Below are 22,244 nucleotides of genomic sequence, written 5' to 3'. Positions count from 1 at the left end.
CACCCTTCCAGGTGGTGCTGGGGTATCAGCCGGTCCTGGTGCCATGGCAACAGAGCCAGACAGAGGCTCCTGCGGTGGAGGCATGGGTCAAGCGCTCTCAGGAGACCTGGAACGCGGTCCAGGAATGTTTAAGGAGGGCGAGCGAACGACACAAGGAGAGTGCTGACCGCCACCGCAGTGATGCCCCGTGTTTAACCCGGGGGATAGAGTCTGGCTCTTGACCCGGAACCTGCCTCTCCGCCTGCCCTGCCGGAAGCTGGGTCCGCGGTTTGTGGGGCCGTTTAAAGTCCTGAGGAGGATAAACGAGGTGTGTTACAGGTTGCAACTTCCTTCGTATTACCGCATTAACCCCTCGTTTCATGTGTCTCTCCTCAGGCCGGTGGTAGCTGGTCCGCTGCAGGACAGTGAGGTGCTGGAGGCCCCCCCGCCCCCCCTGGACATCGGGGGGAGCCCGGCGTACACAGTCCGAGCCATCCTGGACTCCCGACGTCGGGTAGGGGGCCTGCAGTACGTCGTGGACTGGGAGGGGTACGGTCCGGAGGAGAGGTGCTGGGTTCCGGCGGCGGACGTTCTGGACCCCTCTATGCTGCTGGACTTCCACCGTTGCCGACCGGATCGGCCGGTGCCTCGCCCTCTGGGCCGTCCCCAAGGCCGGCGTCGGTGCGCGGCTCCAGGGGTACTGTCACAGGATCCAATGAAAGTGGCGCCCCTCCTCGGTCGGGCGGCGCTCGGCGGTCGTCGTCGCCGGCCTATTAGCTGCCACCGATCGTTGTTTCTGTGTCTTTTAGTTTTGTCTGTCTGTTCCGCACCTGTTTTGTGTATGTCATTAGTGGGGGTTTATTTAATGTGTGTTTTCAGTTGGGATTTTGTGCGGGATTGTTTATTGTCCACGTTGTGTTACCGACAGTTTTGTCGAGGGATTTACCGGGCTGCGCTCCTTGCCTTTTTGTGCCTTGGAATTATATTTTGTGTTTTATGGGCGCAGTTAAAAATACGTGAACTTTGTATAGCGCCCTGTGCTTTTCGGCGTTTGTGTGAGTCAGGTTTATTAAAAGACACTCACCTCCAGCACCTCTGTCTCCTGCATTTGATTCCGCCTATCCGCCAGTCCAAATCAGACGTGACACATTAAATCTCTAACTCATCCATTTTAGTCTTTTGTGGGGTACCAGGGAATGTCATACAGTATGTTAGCTGTCTCAAAAGGGGATGACTATGGAGTGATTTCAGTGCCAACAGTGCTCCATAGAAGACCCTTATTTTTCTTTCTGATTGGTTGTTAGCACAATAGAGATAGATGAGGTGTGGGGCCTCAGCCGTTGCCTCACCTTGCTGTAGTTAATGTTAGTCAAACGCTTCATGCATCACATCCTCATAATTGTCCAGCCTCACCTCACATCCTGTCAGCCACTTAGTCCCCACGGTCCAGTCTAGAAGTAATGGTAGAAACAGAAGAGATTGATAAGTATTGCAGGGAGTCAGTATAGCGATGCAACTAGCTAGCTTGTTCTCATACCTAATGAAAGAAACTCAGGAAAATGCCATGACTTTGAGTATTATGCACTGTGGCTTTCTGCTTTATGCCCTACTAATTAATTGATGCACCTCACAGCACGGTTCTGTGAGGTAGTCGAATTAGTGATTGCGCTCCAGATAATTAAATGCGTCAATCATGGCCCCGGCACTGTCAGTCGGAGAGGGAGTGGTGGAGTGGTTAGTGTGTGACTGATCAGCGTGTGGCGATGAAGGGCAAGAGCAAGTGTCTCTGTCTCCAGGAGGAAGGACGACTGGCGGCGAGATGGAGGGGGATGCATTGTACATTTCTGCTGTCAATCACAATGTGGCATTTTACTTGAATAAGTTGGAGGCAAGGCCAAATGATCGGAGTTTGAGTTGGAACAAAGCCATTTGAGGAGAAATTACAAAGAATTGAGAGTGCGGTGTAGTCTAGTATGGCTTCAAAGATCATGTACTGATGTACGACGTTTATAACTCCCTCAGCAGAGACAGATGTAGTACAGACATTGTTTACAGCTGAGAATCACATTCAATTAATTCATTTAGTATTCTTGTTATCCTATTCCCATAAAACCCATAAGTGAATACCTTGAATTACATGAATCAAAAATCCTGACTTGATGCTACTGTGGGGACTCTTGAACCGAAAACTTCCTGCAGGGAAAGCAAGACTGCATTTGGGCTCCCGAGTGGCGCAGCGGTCTAAGGCACTGCATCTCAGTGCAAGAGGCGTCACTACAGTCCCATCACATCCGTCTGTGATTGGGAGTCCCATAGGGTGGCGCACAATTGGCCCAGAGTTGTCCGGGTTTGGCCAGGGTAGGCCGTCAAGAATTTGTTCTTAACTGACTTGCCTAGTTAAATAAAGTGTCAGTGCTGTCTGCCCTTCTGCAAGAAGTGCTTTAAATCCCGGATTTTTTACATTTGGTCCAGTGTAAAATGAACCTTCATCCACTGACCTCCCTAACTTGCTGCTCCACATTCTCTGGTGTCTTTCTTTTTTGTGGAATCTACACATCTCACATATGGATACACAGTTTTAAGATGTGCCTTGTTGGGAATTGAGTGAGGAGAATTAGGGAGCCAAAGCGATATATTGGGAGATAAGCTGGAAGGATGAGCTGTAGATAAACATTTGGCTATGGAGATATAGGCAGAGAGGTGGGGGCTCAGATTGATCCAGCCATCAGGTTGGGCCCAATAGGCAGAATTCAATTAGAGACAGATGGGCTTAGATACAGTAATCCATATTGCTTGGGTTTGTGTTTACTTTGGTCCTCAGGCTTGGATTAGTGGAGAACTGCTGGAGTCCTTTTACACATTATTATGTTCTCAAATAACTCACATCGCCTCGGCACAGGTAAATTTAAAGCCTGTCGCTGCGCTTAGATAATTTTCCTATCTGTCTTCAGTGGGGCACTTTTCATCTTTGGGCAGGAGAAAATGGAACTGTGGGGGCCCACTAGCTGAGTGGATGGTGAATCTAACGTGACTGAGGTTGCCTTGGATGTTGAAAAGGAAAACACAATAATGATGGGATTTATTCATTCATTTCACACTCTCATTAGAGGTCGCTGGGCTCGGCAGACAGTCCCCATGGTAAACAGGCACATGATTAGGAGACGGAGCTACCGCCCCCAGCAAATGAATACACCGACACAGCATGCCCAGTGGGTGGGAGAGGAGGTATAGGGAGGGATGTTAGGAGGGGCAGGTGACGGCATATCCATGCCAATATAGCCGTCAGGGAAGCCATACCATGCGCTCGGCCAAAGTTGTCACAAAACTACCTTGCAAACACCTTCCCTATTGTACATTCCACCCTCTCTCCAGCTCTCTCAGGCCTGAGGAAATGTGAAGACCAGGGGGATAATAGTCCCTGCTTATGATCCGTAGCTGAGCTCCAGGCAACGCGGACGGCATGACAGGCGTTGGGCGGCCGCCGCTATGATTAGTAATCTCAAGTGGACTGGATGTGCGGCTCTAATGGTAATTTCTAGGTCTGATTGGCAGACAGCGGTGAGATTGGGGGCCGCAGCGAGGCCGTTAGCGCTGGGTGAAGTGTGTGGAGTGTGTGGAAACGCAGTCACCATCCAACTGTAAACAAATGATCTGAAGTGAAATGAAAACATTAGGTGAAGGCAATGTACTCATACAGGCATTATGTGGCCCTGCTCAGCGCCTCTAACAGCCTGCTTCCTCCAGAACCCTCAGCCCTTCATTCTCAATCAAAGGTCTGCCGCCTTTAATTCATCAATTGACCCATAGAGTTCAATCAAAAGGCGTTGTGTGAATGAGCAGTGATTTGTGTTAGGTAAATCGGGAGAGATGCAGCTGCAAGTTTACTCAGGGGTTGAGCAGAGGTCGGGAGGCCCATGGGTCAATGGTGAGAGGTATTCATGTTCTGTATGGCCCTACTTGAAAAACAACAAAGGATAGACCCCATTTATTCTATTACTGTGGACAGAGCCGAGCCAAGGTATCATGTAGTGGCACTCTGATATCTCCATCTGAGAGAAGCATACCTCCCATTCACAGAATAATGGAGACTTAACTGGTCAGTGCTTTTTATATAATTATTTTGTGAAAACAGGTGAGAGGTTTTAGCTTGAGGAGCTGTTGCTAGGTGGGGAAGCCTCCCTACCTCCCTCCCTCAGGTTGTCCTCAGTGATAGTCACCTGGTGTCTACACTATCTCTACAAATGCCACCACATTCCTACAAACATACACACACACACACACCTGACCCCTCTAATCAGGGCCCATTTATCTCAGCACATTGCTCTGTCTAGACATTTCATGAGGCTCATTCTCATCTTCCTCCATTAGCAGAAGTTAATAAAGCATTATTAAGAGGGATCTCTGCTCTCTTCTGTCTCCACCAGCACTTGAGCCTCACTGAAATCAGCATTCTCTCCGGCTACCAGCACCTCCAAAACCCCACAGAATTTTTTAATTCACTGTGTATTTGTTATTATAAAATCAGCTGGGTTTTTCTTGCTACACTTTAGTTTTTTTTGTCTCTCACTCCTCGTTTTTGATCATCTGGTGTTATCGACCTACCATTCTTCTGCATGGGGAGAGGAGGAGGAGAGGAGAGGAGGAGAGGAATCTGTTGTCTCCACTCCACTGCACGTCATGCTCGGCTGCCCCTGCAGCTGGCCCAGGGAGTAAGAGGAGGAGGTAAATGAGGGGGCTCTGCTACAGCCGCCCTGCTGTCCACCGGAGCGGAAAGCTGGCAGATGCGACAGAGCCTTGTACGACGCACAGGGCTGTGACTTCACCGACACTGCTGAAGGACCTCCAGTCTTAAATGGGCTTATTCTGCTCCCCCCTCCCTTCCCCATCCACCCATCTTCCCTAACCCCCACCCCTACCCTGTTCTCTGTGCTCCTCTGGTGACCTACATATGTGGACTGCCGTAGATAGCCTTTTTACACGAATGAAGCAGATCTCCATTTTGCTGGTCAAGTGGCCACACCAGGTGGCCTTTGTTTTTCTCTGTGGGTGGGCACCTCTTCATCTCCCAGCTTCTCTCTCCCCCTCTCTCTCTACCACCGACTTCTGCAGCCCTCCTATGTCTATAAGGGTCTATGAGAGGCTGTACTCTTGAGAAACCTATGTGCTTCCGCATTTATGTCTGTGGAGAATGGCTCTTTCATCAACTAAGGGGGTGGTTTATGAATACTGGGGGGTTAACAATAGCTTTGGCACTGTTTGATCTAGTCTCTATTCACCTAGTGAACCTGGAATTTGTGCATAATGTGTGTAGTGTGCATATTTCCTTTTTGCAGATTTTAGAATATTAACTTGAAAATCTGTTGCCAATTGGATGGAAACCAAGCTACTGTCTTGAAACAGAGTATCTCCAGAAGGGAATATTTAGGTTAGCATGTTTTTTTGGCATGAGTTTTTTTTGGCATTGTATTATTTTCATTACCGTTTTAATTAGATGTTAGTAGTAATTAAAATAATCATTCTAGGCTGTGAATAATAATAATTACTGGTGAGTTGAAGACCTGATGCAGGAGGAAGGGAGGCTGTGACAACCTCTGAGAAAATCATCCTAATCTGTCTAATTTGTTACAATGACGGGAAGGATTTTGATGGGGTGGGGAGAAGGGATTTGAACAGCGGGTTAGAAGATGGAGAAGGTATGGGGGTATTAGTGCTGTCAAGGCGGAGACGCCTCCGACATTAAATCAATTACAGCACAGGTTGAAGTGGTTGATAATAGCAATCCTGACTGGGAGGATAGAGAGCGGAAAAGAAGCTCATTTTCTTGCATTCTCTTCTTCTCTCACATGCCAAGAGATTTCGCAAGCTGCCGTCTCTCCTACCATGTGTCTGAGCACTGACTGGTTCACTGCGTGCAGCCAAGATATACCCCTCCTAGGGGAGACAGAACAAGGCTGTCTGGGTAGTATACCCAAGGCCAACACAACAATAACGTCACAGGAAAACATGCCAGAGAGGCCCGTCATGTTCCCGAAGATGAATAGCCCAGTATACTGTATGCTTACAGATTCCTAGCTCATTTTTTCAGATGTTGATTTAATAATGAGGGTGCGTGCACGAGATGCGGCATACAGTGGGGAGAATTTGTATAAATCAATATGGAGACTTGTGTTTACCTTTTAACAAGCTATCACTCATGTTTCATCAGTCACAGGACTAAATATGACTGATGTGTTTAATAATGTAATACTTACACTGATGTAAAGACATTGTGTTTGTATTTCTATCATCTATTATTGTCCCTCTCTCTGCTTTGTGTTAATGTTGTAAAAACAAAGCTAATCTGTTTTTTCTCTGTAATTACTATCAGAAAATAGGAAAACAAAAACCCAAAGCATGAAAGAACAGGATTATTGTAAGCAATTCCAATATGTTGTGTGGATAGAGGTGCATTAAAGACAGCAACATAATTTACTATGTTTGCTGTTATTGCTATTATTGCAATCCGTTACCTTTCCTCTCCTATATGCTACTTTTATTCCCCTTGGACATATTGCAACAGAATTATCAGGCGGGGAAGCACATATCTCTTCATTATTTTCTTTGTTTGTGTGTGGATTGGGTTTTTTGTGTGTACATAAGAGGGAAAGCCAAGGCCATCCTAAGCTTTGCACAACAATTTCACTTGAAAGTTTATAAAAATAAGAAAACGAAAGGAGAGAAATCAAACGAGAGTCCATCTTATTGATCTGAGACCACATGTCACTTGTTACCCTCAGTCGAGATTCCTTCCTTATCCCCCCCATCCCAAGATCCATTGCTTGTCTTTACATTATAGTAAGCTGAAGACCGTGCTTTAGCTCCTGGTAAACACAATGTGCTGTTGAGGCTAACATCTCAGCCAACCCCAGCTTCAGGTGGACTCAGAGGGAGATAGCTTCAAAGATATCAGAGCCTCAACATGCTCACCAACACTCTGCATGTCAGTGACACGTCTCACTAAGTGCCATTCCCTGACTGCACCCCCCCCCCCCCCCCTAATGGGGTCCATCACACCGCACTTTCTGCCTGAGCTCTGGTAGCACCATGCGGCTAATAACGGGAATGGATGAAGTACATTAATGTGAGTGTGAGGTAATGTGTGCCAGAGATGTGGTGTTAGCAGACAGGGCTGTGATTTCGAGTGTGTGTCATACGAGCAGCCAATCTGCATGTGTGAAATCCTATGTAAATGAAAATGCTTTGATTGCTTTTCTGAGTAGAGTTTCAGCAAAGTGGAACAACTCTAATGCACCTATCTTGTTGGGTTAGGGGTTTGGTGTTTGCAACAGTCCTTTTGGGTTAGATTTTTGTTGGGTTTGGTGTTTGCACCAGTCTGTTTGGGTTAGGTGTTTGTACCAGTCCTTTTAGGTTAGGTGTTTGCACCAGTCCTTTTTTGGTTAGATGTTTCCACCAGTCCTTTTGGGTTAGGTGTTTTGAAGGTGATGTCTTTGAATGTGTTAGAGAACTGGATCATACTATCTGACCGTTCATCTATCTTTCTGTGTGTTTCTCCAGGGGTCCAGGCCATGTTCTCCCAGCAGCCCCAGGACCTGGTGGTGGTGGCCGGCCAGCCCGTCACCCTGCCCTGCTCCATTCCTGGCTACCATGGTGTTGTCCTTTGGATCAAAGATGGCCTGGCTCTAGGCGTTGGCAGAGACCTATCAGGTAAGGAAAGATATTTATCAAACCATAGGTCACTCTCAGTCTCCTTCTGTCACGTCTGTTTCCGATCCCTTTTCCAATCGCTTACAAGCCAGTAATATTACTTACTCGCTGTAATATATCTGTCAATGTTAGATTTCTCCCTTCACTGCTTTTCATCTTTTGAAAGCTTAAGTCTTCTTTCTCATCGTCATAGAAATGCCACTGCAGGTAGATAAACATACAGCACAATCCTATAATAATGCAGCACTGTGCATTAAATGTGCTGTTAACTTCATTGTAACCACAAGAAAACAAGCTGAAATTCACTACTTTCATTAATCTGCATGCTCTGCCTTCATATTTAGCCTAACATTGAAGTGTTTTGCCATTTTCTGTTCAGGACAGTCAGGACTACAAGTAGAACATGAAGGAACATTTGACATAAACAGTTAGATGCATGAGTTGTATTGACAAATGCAAATAAACAAATTAACACAACCCTGATAGAAAATGTATTCATAATAATGTTGTAAGTACAGAAATTGTTTACTCAGTGGGAAATTAATATCCAATTAGTAAGTGACAACTGTGTGGAGTTTAAAGTTTGTGACAGCAACTACGTGAGCTTACAGTATTATAGACAATATGGGATTTCTTATGATCTCTTTGTAAAAAAAACCCTCTATGTAGGAGAACCCCTGAGCATCATAGAACAAAACAGATTACATGTACGTGTTCGTGAGAGTCTCAGCATAATAGTTTGTAGCTGAAACCATTCGAACTCTACAGACGTTGTTGTGAGAAGGACCGCTCCCGGACCCCTTTGGGATCCGCCCTTGTCTCACTAACACCACGCTATCTCAGGTCCCGTTAATCACACATACTGTACTAATGGTTGGTATCAGCAGATGCAGAAGACATCATCCAATGGTACAACCCAGAAGTCTGTAGCACTAACACAGTGTTTAAAAAGGGTCCAAAACACAGTGAAAGTGGAATTCAAGATTTAATTACCACACTCCATTTTCCACCCCAAATATCTAGGGTCCAATCATATATACAGTGAAATAACCCAGACAGTTGTATTCACTTTAGCACTACCACAAAAATGAGGCCTCATTAGTGTTTAATAGAAAGATAAACCTAATTCAATAACAGTTTGTGGTGAGCAAAGAAGCCCCAAAATCAACACTAAATGTGAAATCAATGCAGCCAGGGGTCACATTTCAAGTACTTTTAGCTAGTAAATGGGTTTTAGAAGAGTAACTCACAATCCAAATGAAATCGGGCCTCTTGTATTATTACCTTAATTGTTTAATTTGGAGTACCACTTACTGCTGCACTGTCATTTTAGTAACCTGCAGCTTCTCCACTTGACGTTGGCGCCTGATCCATATTCATGAGGCGTTATGACTATCTATTCTTCCAAATAAATATTTACAACCTTTTAACTTCCGACCTCTTGAGAGAGTAAATCCATATAGCTTGGAAAATCAGCATTATTTTTAAAATATATTTTAATTCGATTGACTTTAGAAATGGGATCCCGGGGATTCACTACATTCTACAGCCTTAAACAGGGAGTAAGGGGAGATGAGTCTGAAAACACTTCTCTTCCTCCATCGCCGAGGGATCACTAGCCTGTCTCTCAGAGTACTTGCCATTCAAGTCATGGCAAAAAAATCAACTGGGGCCCTTTAAAAGCTGGACCTCTTATGCTCCGTGTGATTAAATATGTATTCCACTAGAGATCTGGGGTCTCCTACCCTCTTACCTTCAGTGACTGCTCTAGTGTGCCTTTCTTTTCACCGATAGAGCTCTTTAATTAAACCTCAGTGGACGACGGTGTCCCAATAAATCCATTCCAGTCACCGGTCTGGCCCTTATCAGACCCCCGGGAGGCTGGGGAAGGCAGTAAACAATGGCCCAACAGTTTTGAAGTGGTCGGGAGGAGAGGGAAGAGAGGGAGAAGGACTTATGATAACGAGGAGAGAGAGAGAGGGTGTGAGCGACTCTTAACGGCACATCAGCAGCAGTTTAACAGTCATGGGCGAGAGGCTGTGGAGGGAGGCTGTGGACTGATCTCATTGTATCTCCACCACGGTGCACCAACATTCCACTCTGTATGCGGATCAATGGCCGGGCCAGTACGCTCAGAGATGGGCAGAATCTGAATGCCACTCTCCATACAGCCTGTGTTGTTGAGATACATCGAATTGGAGAAGGTTGCCATGGACGAAAGCGATCGTTATTAAAAAGCAACAGCATGGACAGGGTCTTAGAGCAGTCTATTAAGATGAATGTCACTTTTTGAAATAAAGTGTACCACAACTGCTCTGTTTATCATCTGTGCCTACGTCAACAAGCAATACAGTCAGCCATAAATAATGATGGCATATACACAGCTATATACACAAGGAAAGCAGCGGTATACATAAAAGTGTGAGGCGTCTAATATTGTGCAGCGCATTTCAATATAGGACCCACTCTGCTATTCATAGAAGGAGCTGCGTTTGCAATAGCTCGCTTTGCCTGGGCCTGTTTCAATTCAGGGGAACAGTGATTAAAATGAGAGAAATCTTTCACTGTTCAGTCTGATAAATCAGAGGACAAAAGAGGATGATTCCCATCGCTCCCTGAATTCCTGCTCCTTCTCTTTGTGAGGCGCCTTCTATTCTAATTAAAGAGAGAGATGCACCAGCGCCAAGCTGCACCAAATGACTGGCATGAATATATCTCAAAACAGTCCATGGAGAGTGCCCACCGGTGTACGCTTTTGTGGAGGGCACACATGGAATGATTGAAAACCTAAGTCTTAGAATGTTCCATATAGTGTTCTTAACATTCTAGACAGAGGTGTAGAGTCATTGGAATCTACCTGACACGTGTGCTCCTCTGGCTTGTCCCCCAACAGCAAATTAATTGGTCATCCATTTCCGAACACCAACTACCCTATTTACATCCCTGGAGGTGTCAGTGTGAGATGTGTCCTTCCTGAATAGCGTAAATCACTATTCCCCTGCCTCTATTCATCGTCCCTTCCCCTGCCATTGATCCACCATAAAGACAAATCAATTTCTGTCCTGATGGATTCATTACACTTAATGGGGCTATTTTACATTGTTTGCTTTAGTTAACACACCTTGTCTTTGAGATTCATTGAGATCAATGTGAGTTATACTTATACAACAGTGACATCCCTGAAATTTCCTCCCATAGAATGAAGCAGTGTTTTTGTACGCTCTACACTCTACATAAGAATGCCATTGTGTGTATGATATGTTTGACATGAACGTAACTCAGTTATGACTGACTTGCCTAGTTAAATAAAGGTTAAAAAAATAAATAATTCATGCCACGGGACAATGTCGTCACTAAATCCACTAAGGTCTATTTAAAAGGCATTTAGATGCCATTAAACTGTTTTTTACGTAAAGGTATTTTTGACATTTACTCTCAGCAAGCTTTATTGTATTACAACAACACATCTTATTATGTTCAATCTGCTAGAGGGCAAGAGGAGTCAATTGACTGGGTCATTTGTTTATGTACATGAACAGGGAAACTCGGTGGGATGCTGTTGTATAGTACAACACAATAGGCCTACAGTACATACACTATATATACAAAAGTATGTGAACACCCCTTCATATTAGTGGATTTGGCTATTTCAGCCACACCTGTTGCTGACAGGTGTATAAAATCGAGCACAAAGCCATGTAAACTCCATAGACAAACAATGGCAGTAGACTGGCCTTACTGAAGAGCTCAGTGACTTTCAATGTGGCACTGTCATAGGATGCCACCTTTCTAACAAGTCAGGTTTTTTCTCAGATTTCTGCCCTGCTAGCCTGTTGGGGCTAGGGGGCAGTATTTTCACGGCTGGATAAAAAAACGTACCCGATTTAATCTGGTTACTAATCCTACCCAGTAACTAGAATATGCATATACTTATTATATATGGATAGAACACACCCTAAAGTTTCTAAAACTGTTTGAATGGTGTCTGTGAGTATAACAGAACTCATTTGGCAGGCAAAACCCTGAGACATTTTCTGACAGGAAGTGGATACCTGATGTATTGAATTACCTTTAAGCCTATGCCATTGAAACACACAGGGGTTGATTAATGTTTTGGCACTTCCTATTGCTTCCACTAGATGTCACCAGCCTTTACAAAGTGTTTTGAGTCTTTTACTGTGAGATCTGACCGAACAAGAGCCATGGAACGGTGATGGCCGATTAGACTCTGGCGCGCGAGTTCATGTTGGGTACCCTCGTTCCAATACGTTATAAAAGAGAATGCATTCGTCCACCTTGAATATTATTCATGTTCTGGTTAAAAAAGCCACTAATGATTTATGCTATACAACGTTTGACATGTTTGAACAAACGTAAATATATTTTTTCCCCTCGTTCATGACGAGAAGTCCGGCTGGCTTAGATCATGTGGTAACAACACGGATCTTTTTGGATATAAATGATGAGCTTTTTTGAACAAAACTACATTCGTTATGGACCTGGGATGCCGGGAAGTGACATCTGATGAAGAGAATCAAAGGTAATGGATTATTTACATAGTATTTTCGATTTTAGATCTCTCCAACATGGCCGTTTGTCTGTATAGCAAAGCATATTTTTCTGGGCGCAGTGCTCAGATTATTGCAAAGTGTGATTTCCCAGTAAGGTTATTTTTAAATCTGGCAAGTTGATTGCGTTCAAGAGATGTAAATCTATAATTCTTTAAATGACAATATAATATTTTACCAATGTTTTCTAATTTTAATTATTTAATTTGTGGTGCTGACTTGACTGCCGGTTATTGGAGGGAAACGATTTCCTCAACATCAATGCCATAGTAAAACGCTGTTTTTGGATATAAATATGAACTTGATAGAACTAAAAATGCATGCATTGTCTAACATAATGTCCTAGGAGTGTCATCTGATGGAGATTGTAAAAGGTTAGTGCATCATTTTAGCTGGTTTTATGGTTTTGGTGACCCTGTCTTTGAATTGACAAAACATTACACACAGCTATTGTCAATGTACTCTCCTAACATAATCTAACTTTATGCTTTCGCCGTAAAACCTTTTTGAAATCGGACAACGTGGTTAGATTAAGGAGATGTTTATCTTTCAAAGGGTGTAAGATAGTTGTATGTTTGAAAAATTTGAATTTTGACATTTATTTGGTTTCAAATTTGCCGCTCTTGAAATGCACCTGCTGTTGATAGGGTGCACCACGGGTGGCACGCTAGCGTCCCACATAGCCCCAAGAAGCTAGAGCTACCATGGTCAACTGTAAGGGCTGTTATTGTGAAGTGGCTCAGCCACGAAGTGTAAGGACTGTTATTGTGAACAACGGCTCAGCCACGAAGTGGTAAGCCACACAAGCTGACAGAACGGGACCGCAGAGTGCTGAAGCATGTAGCACGCAAAATCGTCTGTGCTCGGTTGCAACACTCAGTACCGAGGTCCAAACTGCCTCTGGAAGCAGCGTCAGCATAATAACTGTAGCTTCATGAAATTGGTTTCTATGGCCGAGCAGCCGCACACAAGCCTAAGATCACCATGCGCAATGCCAAGCATTGCCGGGAGCTGTGTAAAGTTCACCGCCATTGGAGTCTGGTGCAGTGGAAAAACGTTCTCTGGAGTGTTGAATCACGCTTCACCGTCCTGCAGTCCGACGGACGAATCTGGGTTTGGCAGATGTCAGGAGAACGTTACCTGCCCAATGCATAGTGCCAACTGTAAAGTTTGGTGGAGGAGGAAGAATGGTCTGGGGCTGTTTTTCATGGTCCGGGATAGGCTCCTTAGTTCCAGTGAAGGGAAATCTTAATGCTCCAGAATACAATGACATTCTAGATGATTCTGTGCTTCTAACTTTGCGGCAACCGTTTGGGGAAGACACATTCTGGTTTCAGCATGCTAATGCCCCCATGCACAAATACTGAAATGATTTGTTGAGATCGGTTTGGAAGAACTTGACTGGCCTGCACAGAGACCTGACCTCAACCCCATGGAATATCTTTGGGATTAATTGTAATGCCGACTGCAAGCCAGGCCTAGTCGTCAAACATCAGTGCCCAACCTTACTAATGCTCTTGTGGCTGAATGGAAGCAAGTTCCCACAGCAATGTTCCAACATCTAGTGGAAATCCTTCCCAGAGACTTGAGGCTGTTGTAGCAGCAAAGGGGGGACCAATGTCCAAGATTTTAGAATGAGATGTTCGACTAGCAGGTGTCCACATACTTTTGGTCATGTAGTGAATAAGGCAGATGGGATCACCTCAAGTTCTTACCATTTACAATGCTTACTGTGGAGATATAATTTCTAATTTCTCCTGAGTTTACACAGGGTCACACCAGTGCATTGTGCTTAAGCAGGTTCTTATACTTGAACACAACATGGAAGGATCTTCATTCAAAGCATATATTCCAGGAATGGAGTCTCATTCAACTTCAGAGAAAGATGTCAGTCAAGCAGAGCCATTGACTCACTGACTGCATAATCATGGAACTCAAGACCAATGGTCATTAATGTTATTAAGCGAGTGATGCCCAGTTTGATCAACACTATATCAGAGTGATGTGTAACCTTTTTGACCTTCTTCTGGCCCTGTATGGAAGCTTTTGTACCAATGTGAATAATAAGACCCATAACTGCAAGCGCTATGTGGGCAGATGAGAGCGCTCTCTATCTGAGGCTCTGACTTTCCTATTAACAGAGGGACCACTCAGAGCTCACATAGCCTACCCACTCCTGTCTGTTTATTTGGTACCTCGTTGTATGCTGGTCTTGTTATGTTTTCCTATGTTCTATGTTTATGCTATATATACTCTTCTATCCTGCTTCCATCCCTCACCTTCTTTAGGCGTCAGCATGCTTCAGTTCGGTTGGCGCCTAGCCAAGCCGAACCGAAATACTGTACTGTGCTCACCTACTCTCTTAAAAGACTTGCGCTTGAAAAATGAGAAAAAAGCCGGCATAGTGATGGTTGTCCATTTTAAGACACCATAGCCAGTATACGCTTTATCTGTCATAAATGTTTATGTTTTTGCCGAAGAGATCTGCGTTGCGCAATTTTACGTCTGACAAAGATTTTTGATGCAGTATTTTTCAATTAAAAAATGTGCAGGAAAATGAGTCATCTCTAGTTGAATGACAACAAAGACTTTATTGAAGAATCCCGACTGTTGACCAATCACCGACAGAGGCTTAGGTGTCGGCTCCGAACTTCAGCTTGCCTCCAGAAAAAAAAAACACTACCGAACTGTTTCGGCTGGGAAGCATGCGGACACCATTAAAGATTAAAAGCTATATGTGGGTAGGTGAAATACAGAGTGGTTTAATCGGCTGTAACTCATTCCACTATCAGAAAATGAGGGCCACTTCATGGTCTATGAAAGTGAATGGGATCCAATGAAGCAATGGACGATAATTTGACTTTTGGAGCACAGTGATCTCAGTATCTGAACTCAAGGACTTAAAGCCATTGTATCTCCTAGTCTATTTGTCCTAATGTATTATATTCATATTTGGTGGCATGTGCTAAAACATACCTCTTTATATCCCCAGTGTTTAATACTAAGTCACTGAAAAATATTTGAAGAGAACATGACTCATTGATGGATGCAACGGAATAGATTTTTCATCCAGACATTTATTGGCAGTATTCCAACAGCGGGGTTGGCAGAGATTGTAGCTGGTTAGAGTGGAATACCATCTGATTTATAAAGTTCAGTTTGACTAACCGCATGATTGGATAAAATGTTTAACTGTTGGCCTGGTTATGCTTAAACTCTCCACTCTTTCGGGTTCTGTCATCAGTGAATTACAGGAGAACCTTAGGAGGAGAAAGCAATCTCTGCCAAGAAATACTGAACATTTTGGAGAATTTCACAAGCAGAGATTCTTGTTTAATTCACATTTCTCCAATAATTAGATAGAGTTCAGCCTTTAGAGAGCTGTTCAAGTTATTCATATTGAAACTGTAGTTTTCCATAAAAATTCACAATCAAACATATCCTTTTCTGACTTATTTTTTCCCAATGGGGAAATGCGCTACTCGACACACTCTCAGTGCAAATTTCAATAAGTGAAGTGTTTTCGAACTATCCCACTGGGCACACACTTGTTGAATCAACGTTGTTTCCACATCATTTCAATGAAATTATGTTGAACCAATGAGGAACATATGTTGAATTGTGCTGTAAAATGGTTAGGACTCCTGGACATACCTCTTCCTGCATTATTAAACTATAAATCTCACACCACTGTGCTGCTAAAACACATCTCAATCTCTAGCCGTGCCTCTTCACCATTGCAATAAAACATACTGTCTCTCCAGAATACAGAAACCTCCTCAACCCCTATCATCATCAATACAACATACTGTCTCTCCAGAATACAGGAACCTCCTCAACCACTATCATCATCATTAATAAAACATACTGGCTTTCCAGAATACAGAAACCTCCTCAACCCGTATCATCCATACTGACTGTCCAGAATACAGAAACCTCCTCAACCCCTATCATCATCAATACAACATGCTGGCACTCCAGAATGCAGAAACCTCCTCAACCCCTATCCTCATCCATACAACATACTGGCTCTCCAGAATATAGAAACCTCCTCAACCCCTATCATCATTTTCATCTATGGAATTCACTCTGCCAACATTTTCATCCAGTGTTAAAATGATCATTTCAACATATAGTGTTTTTTAACCCTTGTAATAAGAAAATTTGTTTTCACGTTGGTGACACTAATAATTCAAAGACAGTTATACTGTATTAAAGTGACCTGTTACCTAATCTCATCTCATTAGAAAAATAATAGCCCATCTCAAATGAGCATTAGCATTGCGTGGGTAAAATCACTGGGGAAACCAAGCCAGATGACAACCTATGTGTTGTGAAAAGTGCGTTGTTTGCTATAACCTGTTAGTCCGTATGCCTTGCCACCATGATATATAAGCCTAAGGCCGAGACAATAAGAAGACACAGTGGCAGAAAACCGGAGAGCAACCTCTGTCCGGTGAAGTCCACAAAGCATATTGCATGCAATAAACAGTTACATGACCTACAGCATGGTCAAGCAAGTTAATGTTTCCAACATATTCATACTACAAAACAACTATTGATTTAAAACCACGGAGAGTTACCTCAAGTTGCAAAGAAAACAGGAGCTGCCTCCTCTATTTCAGTCCCATTTCAACTTCAACATTTCAACATCATCAAATCACCTATGCTTAGCCTAATACAGTGACAACTTAAAGATACCAAAAACGATTTAGTGCAATCAACGTAAGCTAAATATGATGTGGCTGTCCATGGTTCTGATTTCTGTGTGTGTGTGTGTGTGTGTGTGTGCATGCGTTCGTGCAAGTACAAAAAACATGTTGACTCACCCTACTTGCAGACAAACGCCACTGACATCCTCCTCTCTTTTATGTTGAGGAAACGGTCTCTGACTCTGTCATACAGTACATACTTTTATTTTTTTTGTCCTAAGCTACCTGGCTAAAATGCTTGCTCTTAGCCTAACTTCCATTCATGGCAACGATGAGCCAACTAGTTAACATGAATTAGCCTTCTACATCTAGCTACATATTGAACTTCCATCCTCTCAGGCCAGGGGCAGAATGTATGAATTTATGGTTGGATCAGAATCACTGTTATAATCATTGGCCAGCATGGAGAATTAAGTAAAACCACAGTCCAAATCTCTATCTCCATCCATGGTTACTTTAGGAAAGGGACAATTTTAGCTAGCTTGCGAGCCACCGGAGGACAACACAATGAGATGCAACAATTCAAGTTGTTTCTGTCAATGACGTTTGGCTCTCGATGTGATTGGAGTGAAGCCAAATCCAAACTGGCTTCCCTCAACACTTATTTTTGGTGCACCAGGACCATTTTTTTTATTTGTATTTGTTTTATTTCACCTTTATTTAACCAGGTAGGCCAGTTGAGAACAAGTTCTCATTTACAACTGCAACCTGGCCAAGATAAGTGTGTGCAAATGAGGTAAGATTAAGGAGGTAAGGCAATAAATAGGCTGTAGTGGCGAAGTAACTACAATTTAGCAATTAAACACTGGTGTGATAGATGTGCAGAAGATGAATGTGCAAGTAGACATACTGGGGTGCAAAGGAGCAAAAAATGCAGTAAGGGGATGAGGTAGTTGGATGGGCTATTTACAGATGGGCTATGAACAGGTGCAATGATCTGTGAGCTGCTCTGACAGCTGATGCTTAAAGTTAGTGAGGGAGATATAAGTCTCCAGCTTCAGTGATTTTTGCAATTCGTTCCAGTCATTGGCAGCAGAGAACTGGAAGGAAAGGCGACCAAAGAAGGAATTGGCTTTGGGGGTGACCAGTGAAATATACCTGCTGGAGTGCGTGCTACGAGTGGGTGCTACTATGGTGACCAGTGAGCTGAGATAAGGGGGGGGGGGGCTTTACCTAGCAAAGACTTATAGATGACCTGGAGCCAGTGGGTTTGGCGACGAGAATGAAGCGAGGGCCAGCCAACAAGAGCATACAGGTCACGGTGGGTAGTATATGGGGCTTTGGTGACAAAACGGATGGCACGGTGATAGACTACATCCAATTTGCTGAGTAGAGTGTTGGAGGCTATTTTGTAAATGACATCGCCGAAGTCAAGGATCATTAGGATAGGCAGTTTTGCGAGGGTATGTTTGGCAGCATGAGTGAAGGATGCTTTTGTTGCGAAATAGGAAGCTGATTCTAGATTTAATTTTGGATTGGGGATGCTTAATGTGAGTCTGGAGGAGAGTTTACAGTCTAACCAGACACCTAGGTATTTGTAATTGTCCACATATTCTAAGTCAGAACCGTCCAGTGTAGTGATGCTGGGCGGGCGGGCAGGTGCGATAGGTTGAAGAGCATGCATTACGTTTTACTTGCATTGAAGAACAGTTGGAGGCCACGGAAGGAGAGTTGTATGGCATTGAAGCTCGCCTGGAGGTTAGTAAACACAGTGTCCAAAGTAGGGCCAGAAGTATACAGAATGGTGTATTCTGCATAGAGGTGTATGTATACAGAGAAAAGAGTCGGTTGTTGAGCTCATTCACAAGTTGAGCTCACTCAGTTTATCTCAATGCTGATTGGCTATTATTTATTTAATTTTTTTTATCAAGGGAGGCCAAATGCTGACTGGCTTCCCTTGCATTCAATGCTAAGGGGATCAACACTGTCATACTGTTTTTGACCAGACAGCATCAGATAGATGGCCAACACATTTAGAGACAGGGGCGCTGTTTCGCTCTCTGGATGCGTTCTCCGGTGAGATACATTCAACTTCTTACGAACTGAAGAAAAATCATGAAACAGAGCAACGAAAGATAAATTATTTTATTTTTATTGGTACATTTTTTTAGGCTTCCCTTGGCATCCATGAATACACACCACTGTAAATGACCTAACATTTACGGTAACACAGTAGTCAACAATCTATATTGCACCACTGATCCTTCACTCATTTGTGATTGCCTATGTTCAGGCATTGTTGCACAATTCATAACATGTCAGTTGGATTGAAATTTGCTGATAAAGGTTGAAAGACCAGACTCCAGGTTCTGACAGGGCATCTTTTGTGTCCCAGGCTACCCTCGCTACACAGTGATTGGGGACCCCAGTACAGGGGAACACCACCTCCGGATCCAACGTGTGGAGCTGATGGATGACGCTGTCTTTGAGTGCCAGGCAATCCAGGCAGCCATGAGGTCCCGCCCCGCCAGACTCTCTGTGCTGGGTAAGTGAGGATTACATTTACACACAAATGCACACCACACATACATGTATACAGTACATTTAGAATAATGTGCACAGAGAAAATGGCAATAGAGGCAGGCAGTGACTTAGCAGCCACCTCAAACCAACCACAATGTCATATCTGTAGTGCTTCTCCCTTCCCTCAAAACATTCAAAATCCACTAAATCTGTGTACTGAATCAATGACTGTGCCAGAAAAGCCACAGCTTTGTATTAGCATAACAGCAACTATCAAGATAATGCTGCAGCAAATAGAAAAAATACAGCATCTCTAAACTTCGCCAGTCCCTAATGTTTTTACTTTCATTTCCTGCTACATTCCCAGCAGTCTTCAGTGTTAATTCTGAGAGGCTACTGTTTCTTCATTAAACTTTATTGGGTTATCATTCAGTTTTGCCAGTTCTGTCTTTTTGGGCAGCATTAGTAAAATCACTGCTCACTCTTCTCTCTCCTCTCTCTGCCCTCCACTCAGTATACCTTTCTGCTGTGGAGGATGATGGGTAATATGAGGGGGAGCTGGAGTAAATGACAGAGCCAGAGAACAAGGGAGAAGGACTGAGGGGAGAGGAGGAGGGAGAGTGGGAGGCCGTGGAGCAGAGTATCCTCACACGAGAGACTGATCCACCTTATTGATCTCCGCTAATGAAAGTGAAACTAATGATCTGGAGGCAGCCAGAGAAAGGAGAGAGGGAAGACAAATTGCGACCCAACGTCTCGTACTGCCGCACCCCATGCAAATGGTTATGAATGAATAATTACGAGTTCTTTACTGAGAGTCAAAGGAACTATACCCCGCTTCCCCTTCACCTATTCAAAGTTAAGTTTATCTTCCTCCAACCCCACCGTTCAAGCATCTAAGTAGTTTGATCAAGGCCTCAAGGATAGGAGAAGGGTATGACACACTAATGATTTAGGATGCATTGCTATACTGTACCTTCCATTTATTTGGGCTCTCTCAACTGTCTCTGTCAACGGGACAGTTGTAAATCATGCAGCGCCTTGTGTCACCATCGCAGATTTTAGAGAAACAACAAATGTCGGTACATATAAGTGTCTTGTGTCGGCTGATAGCTTAAATTCTTGTTAATAGAACTGCACTGTCCAATTTACATGTAGCTATTACTGCGAAAAAATGCCATGCTATTGTTTGAAGAGAGCTCCTAACAACAAAACACTTTTTTTTACCTCAATAGGTTTTATAAATTCACCTCTGAAGGTGAAATGTGCACTTGCATTTGGAAATCTTGCTCTGATTTATCATCCAAAGGGTCCCAGAGATAACATGAAGTGTCGTTTTGTTAGATAAAATCCTTTTTCATATCCTAAAAAGGTCCATATAGCATGCACGATTGATTTTGTATTCCCACTCGTTCAATTTGCAAAGAAAGGAATCTGTGAAAATCTCACCCTAAACGTTGTTTCAACCAGTCAAATCACGTTCGTATGTATTCACCAGAGATCCCAGAACGTAACGAGACTTCACTATATCATTAGGGGTGTAGTATATCCTATGGGACACCATATTTGGTCAGAGAGCGATGCCTTCATGGCACGCCAATGACGCGGGCGGTCTTCACTTGAACGATTCTAACTTTTTCAAATAAGCACCAATCGGGGTCAAACAAACCATGTTTCTGACGTAAAATGTAGCTACTAATCTTGTACGACTGCATGCCTTTTCATTTTGGACAAAAATTATATGAATATTCAGAGTTATGAAGTTATGAAAACTGGTTGTTTTGAAAATGTTGAATTTATAATATGGCTACTAATACTGGAAAAGCTAAATCAAAGTCCAAGTATACAGATTTGACGATATTCTTGCAGAAAAATGTAATGTGAATGTCTCCTTCACGATTTGCCCAAATGTACCTGGGTGACTTCACACTAAATGTCATGTAGCTCGCTCATACTTCAAGTTATCCGTCTGAAACGTTGGACATATGCTGCTGCCATCTTTTGGACATCATCGGAATTACAACCAGAGTGATGGCTGGAACAGGGACATTTCTGTTGCATTTCAAAGATGGTGGTAGAAAAAAACATGTTGTTTTTTTCTTTGTATTTTCTTCTACCAGATCTAATGTGTTATATTCTCCTACATTCAATTCACATTTCTACAAACTTCAAAGTGTTTCCTTTCAAATGGTATCACGAATATGCATATCCTTGCTTCAGGGCCTGAGCTACAGGCAGTTAGATTTGGGTATGTCATTTAGGCAAACATTTAAAAAAAATGGGGCTATCCCTAAGTTAATTGAATCTTGATGATAGTGTTGCTTGGGGGCTTGCTCAACATTGAGTTTAACTAAAGCATCCTTTTCCTGTGCAGTACACTACTGCAACAGTTGATACACTACATGACCAATAGTATGTGGACGCTGGACTTTTCTTCCATTCAGCCACGAGATCATTAGTGAGGTCGGACGATTAGGCCTGGCTCACAGTCTGCGTATAAATTCATCCCAAAGGTGTTCGAGGGGGTTGAGGTCAGGGCTCTGTGCAGGCCAGTCAAGTTCTTCCACACCAATCTCGACAAACCATTTCTGTATGGACCTTGCTTTCTGCACGGAGGTATTGTCATGCTGAAATAGGAAAGGGCCTTCCCCAAAGCACAGAATTGTCTAGAATATCAGTGAAGATTTCCCTTCACTGGAACTGAGGGGCCTAGCCAAACCATGAAAACAGCCCATGACCATTCTTCCTCCTCCACCAAACTTTACAGTTGACACCGTGCATTCGGGCAGGTAGCGTTCTCCTGTCATCCACCAAACCC

At 43.5% G+C, this 22,244-nt stretch overlaps 1 protein-coding gene across 4 annotated transcripts in view; it reads left to right on the top strand.

Moving 5' to 3' along the window:
* Positions 1 to 22,244, top strand: part of LOC106581099 (kin of IRRE-like protein 3) — a 331,788-nt gene that overhangs the window by 134,389 nt on the left and 175,155 nt on the right. For all 4 annotated transcript variants that reach the window (XM_014162832.3, XM_045703859.2, XM_045703858.2 and 1 more), the window contains exons 2-3: positions 7,534 to 7,683; positions 19,299 to 19,448. In XM_014162832.3, coding sequence (XP_014018307.1) covers positions 7,534 to 7,683; positions 19,299 to 19,448 — 300 coding nt within the window. The remainder of the gene's footprint in view (positions 1 to 7,533; positions 7,684 to 19,298; positions 19,449 to 22,244) is intronic.

This window comes from Salmo salar, chromosome 20 (genome assembly GCF_965601325.2).
Source record: "Salmo salar chromosome 20, fSalSal1, whole genome shotgun sequence".
NCBI lineage: Eukaryota > Metazoa > Chordata > Actinopteri > Salmoniformes > Salmonidae > Salmo > Salmo salar.
This window is presented reverse-complemented; position numbering and strand designations above follow the sequence as displayed.